We start from the raw sequence: 3,395 nt of genomic DNA, 5'->3' as shown, positions 1-3,395 counted from the left end.
TTTGCATCTATTGACGGTGTAATTAATATATACAAACTGGTTTTCACAATTTCACAGCAGTTTTAAGTTTATTTAAATCTCATGGCCTGTTTTCCAGACTTCTGAATTGCCGCCCATATCGTAGATTAGTTCAGTGATTTAAACAAACACATTCAGTCTCCCAGTGAAGCTCATCACCAGCAGGTAAAAAGAGACGGTCCAGTGACCCCATGTGTATCAGAGAAGACACATATTTTATTAATTCATTGATTATTTTTTTAAATTATTTTTTATTTTAAATGGATTTTATCTGGAATAATTGGAATAGTTTCATGTTTGGTGCAATGCAACAGTGCAACCTTTTCTTTAATATAATGAATATAACAATATATTTATTATCATATTTATATAGTTTGTTATTAATCAAAAGTCAATAATAAATTTGCAAATTTATTAAAATGACGGTTTAGTAACTTTTGAGTCAACGTGGAGAAGAAGTCCTGAGTCCATGAGTTTGTCAAAAAGTCAAAGGATTTATCTCCATGGCAACTGAACAAACTCTAATGAAGACATGTGATATGGCTGAAAGTGCAAAAAGCTCATAAGTGGACCTTGAGTTGGTAGATTTTTGTCAAAAATATACAGTACTGTGCAAAAGTTTTAGGCATTAAAAGTAAAATAAGTACGCCTTTAAAAACATTGCCATGAATAGTTTTTATTTATCAGTTAACTTCATACAAAGAGTAAACAGAAGAAACCTAAATGAAATCAATATCTTGTGTGAGCAGCTTTGCCTTTAAAACAGCAGATGTACAGCATACAGTACTGCTTAATGTTCAATATTGCCCAAGCTCTTGAATGAACATTTTGATTTGTTGTTCATTATGTAAAATAGCTGTAAACGGCTCATTGATGTTTAATTTAAAGGAGATTAAATGAGTTCAAAACAAAAAAGTGGGATTTACTAAGTAGTTATTTGCACACCTTTAAACTGACAGGTGCATAGGAGATAAAACAATAGTTATACAAAAGGCTATTGATATATGAATATAATTAAACAGCTGACAAAGAGATAAACAGAGTAGGACTACAACAAAATCCTGTCTGTTGTGAACAAATAAAATTATGTTAGTGAAAACATTTTAAAACAGACTTAAACAAAATCATGTTCACTTTACACACAGCCGGCACAGCGTGGATAAATTCATTCATTATTAAAATATTTTGATAAAACAGTGAAAGAACTTGTGAGCTTTTCAAACACTAAACAGCAAATTTCCCAAACTGATTTTGTTTCAGTTTATTTAAGGATGTTGTATATACTTAGAAGCATAAATGAGGACTTTCAAATATGCAGAGACGAAGAAAAACTACAGAGTTTAAATGTATTGATTACATTGCCTGCATTAATCATATCCTGATAAAAACAAGTTTACACTGTACATTACTTCTGAATATGTACATTTGTTACCATGAACGACAGAATTTATAATTGATCAGGTTATCATTGTTTCGTCTCTAATCCATCAGCATCCTGATATTGACTCAGGCAGTTTGATTGACAGGACAGATGATCAGAGGGGCGGAGTTTTTACCACCATCATTAATACAGGGACTGAAGTATGGGTAGAGTTTCTCAGTGAAGGAGCAGCCAGTAAAGGAGCAGATTAGAGCTGCAGCATCCACATCATAAAAGGAGACCAGACCCTCCTCATAATCCACAAACACCCCCACCTTCTGAGGCTGAGACTTCAGAGGGAGACGGACTGGAGGACCAGCAAGAGCTTTGTACTCATTTCCATTTCTCAAACATATAGCCCAGTAACCATCCTCAGGGCTGAGTGGGATGTTTCTTTTCCTGTTGATGGACTCTCTGGCCACTCCTAAATCCCATTTAGTCTTCCCTTTAACCTGAACCTCAAAGTAAAATCTGCCTGAAGAGAAACTCTGCTTTCCTAAAACACAAGCACTACGAGAAAATCTCTCTGGGTTGTCTGGGAGATTCTTCTTCACATTACCATCATTTACTTGTTTTCCATCATCAGACAGGATGAGATTAGGATTTGCTGTATCAGGATCAAGAGTCACATCCTCTGCATACTGCTGGACCCTCTCCAGCTCGACCTCAACCAACTTCTTCATCTCTTTACTGAGCGTCTCCTCCAGCTGAGTCACAGCTCTCACCACAGTCCCCTCATATGATGGTGGACGGACACTGACCTCTGTCCAGTCTTTGGTGGGTGGAACAGCTTTCAGGGATGGGAAGTTTTGGAGAAGGTGGAGGTGGTCTTCAGAGCGTGAGAGCTTCTCCACCTCAGAGCTTCTCTTTATCAGCTCAGAGATTTCCTGTTCCAGCTCTTTGATGAAGTCTTCAGCCTGTCTCTCTGTCATTCTTTGCTTCTCTTTAATCACCTCAATAAGCTCATGCAGGCCTCTCTCAATAGACTCCATCAGAGCGATGAAGACCTGAACACCTTCTGCTTTCTCTCTGTCTGCATCTTCCTTACTGAGGTCGACCGAGTGTTTGATCTCTTGAATCTTCAATCGTCTCTTCTGGATCATCTGCTGAATTTCAGCCTCTGTCTTCCACAGCTCTGCCTTCTTTCCTTCATATTCTTCTTTCAGAGGAACAACATCATGTGTCTTGTGGTCTAAAACAGAGCAGAGCATGCAGACACATGTCTGGTCGGTCTTACAGAACAGCTCCAGAGGTTTATCGTGCTTCATACACATCCTGTCTTCCAGGTTCTCCACAGGGTCCATCAACTGATGTCTTTTCAGACGTGAAGCTGTCAGATGCGGCTCCAGGTGAGTCTCACAGTAGGAGGTCAGACACACCAGACAGGACTTCAGGGCCTTCAGTTTGGTTCCAGTACAGACGTCACAGGGAACTTCTCCTGGTTTGGCAGCTTGTTGCTCTGAGCTGCTGCTGCTGGCTTTCTGTTGAGCTTCCTGTCTGAACTGAGAAACCATCTCAGAGATGAAAGTATTCACCTTCAACTTAGGTCTTATGTTGAAAATCTCCTTACACATGGGACAATGGCAAGGAACATTAACATTCCAGTGTTCATTGATGCAGTTTTTGCAGAAGTTGTGTCCACATGGTGTGGTGACTGGATCAGTGAACACATCCAGACAGATGCAGCACAGAAACTGATCTTCAGATTGCAGACAGCTGGCAGCAGACATATCTACATATATAGTGTGAAAGAAAAGGAAGACATTTTTTATTTAATTTATTTTAAAAGAAAGATGTATGGTTACTGTTCCATTATAGTGTGTGATATTAGGTAAAATAATTAAGCAATAATACATATGAGGGTGTGCTTTACTGTCATTGTTGACACAACAGTAATTTGGCCAGGACCGTGGCGCTGAAGTGCCAACAATTAAGGTAAAGCACACCCTCATGTGTA

General features: G+C 38.7%; 1 protein-coding gene across 2 annotated transcripts; it reads right to left on the bottom strand.

The window, feature by feature from the left end:
- Positions 1-417: 417 nt before the first annotated feature.
- LOC137180300 (E3 ubiquitin-protein ligase TRIM21-like) lies at positions 418-3,168 on the bottom strand. Of its 2 annotated transcripts, XM_067585616.1 has the most exons (2): positions 2,942-3,168; positions 418-2,905 (listed from the first exon to the last, which is right to left on the bottom strand). In XM_067585616.1, the coding sequence occupies exons 1-2, from the start codon at positions 3,166-3,168 to the stop codon at positions 1,525-1,527; spliced, it is 1,608 nt and encodes a 535-aa protein (XP_067441717.1). In that variant the 3' UTR covers positions 418-1,524. The 2 variants fall into 2 exon arrangements, with proteins under 2 accessions (XP_067441717.1, XP_067441715.1); XM_067585614.1 differs by having other exon boundaries at positions 418-3,168.
- Positions 3,169-3,395: the final 227 nt, after the last annotated feature.

The sequence above is a fragment of the Thunnus thynnus genome, chromosome 3 (assembly GCF_963924715.1).
Source record: "Thunnus thynnus chromosome 3, fThuThy2.1, whole genome shotgun sequence".
NCBI classification, from domain to species: domain Eukaryota; kingdom Metazoa; phylum Chordata; class Actinopteri; order Scombriformes; family Scombridae; genus Thunnus; species Thunnus thynnus.
This window is presented reverse-complemented; position numbering and strand designations above follow the sequence as displayed.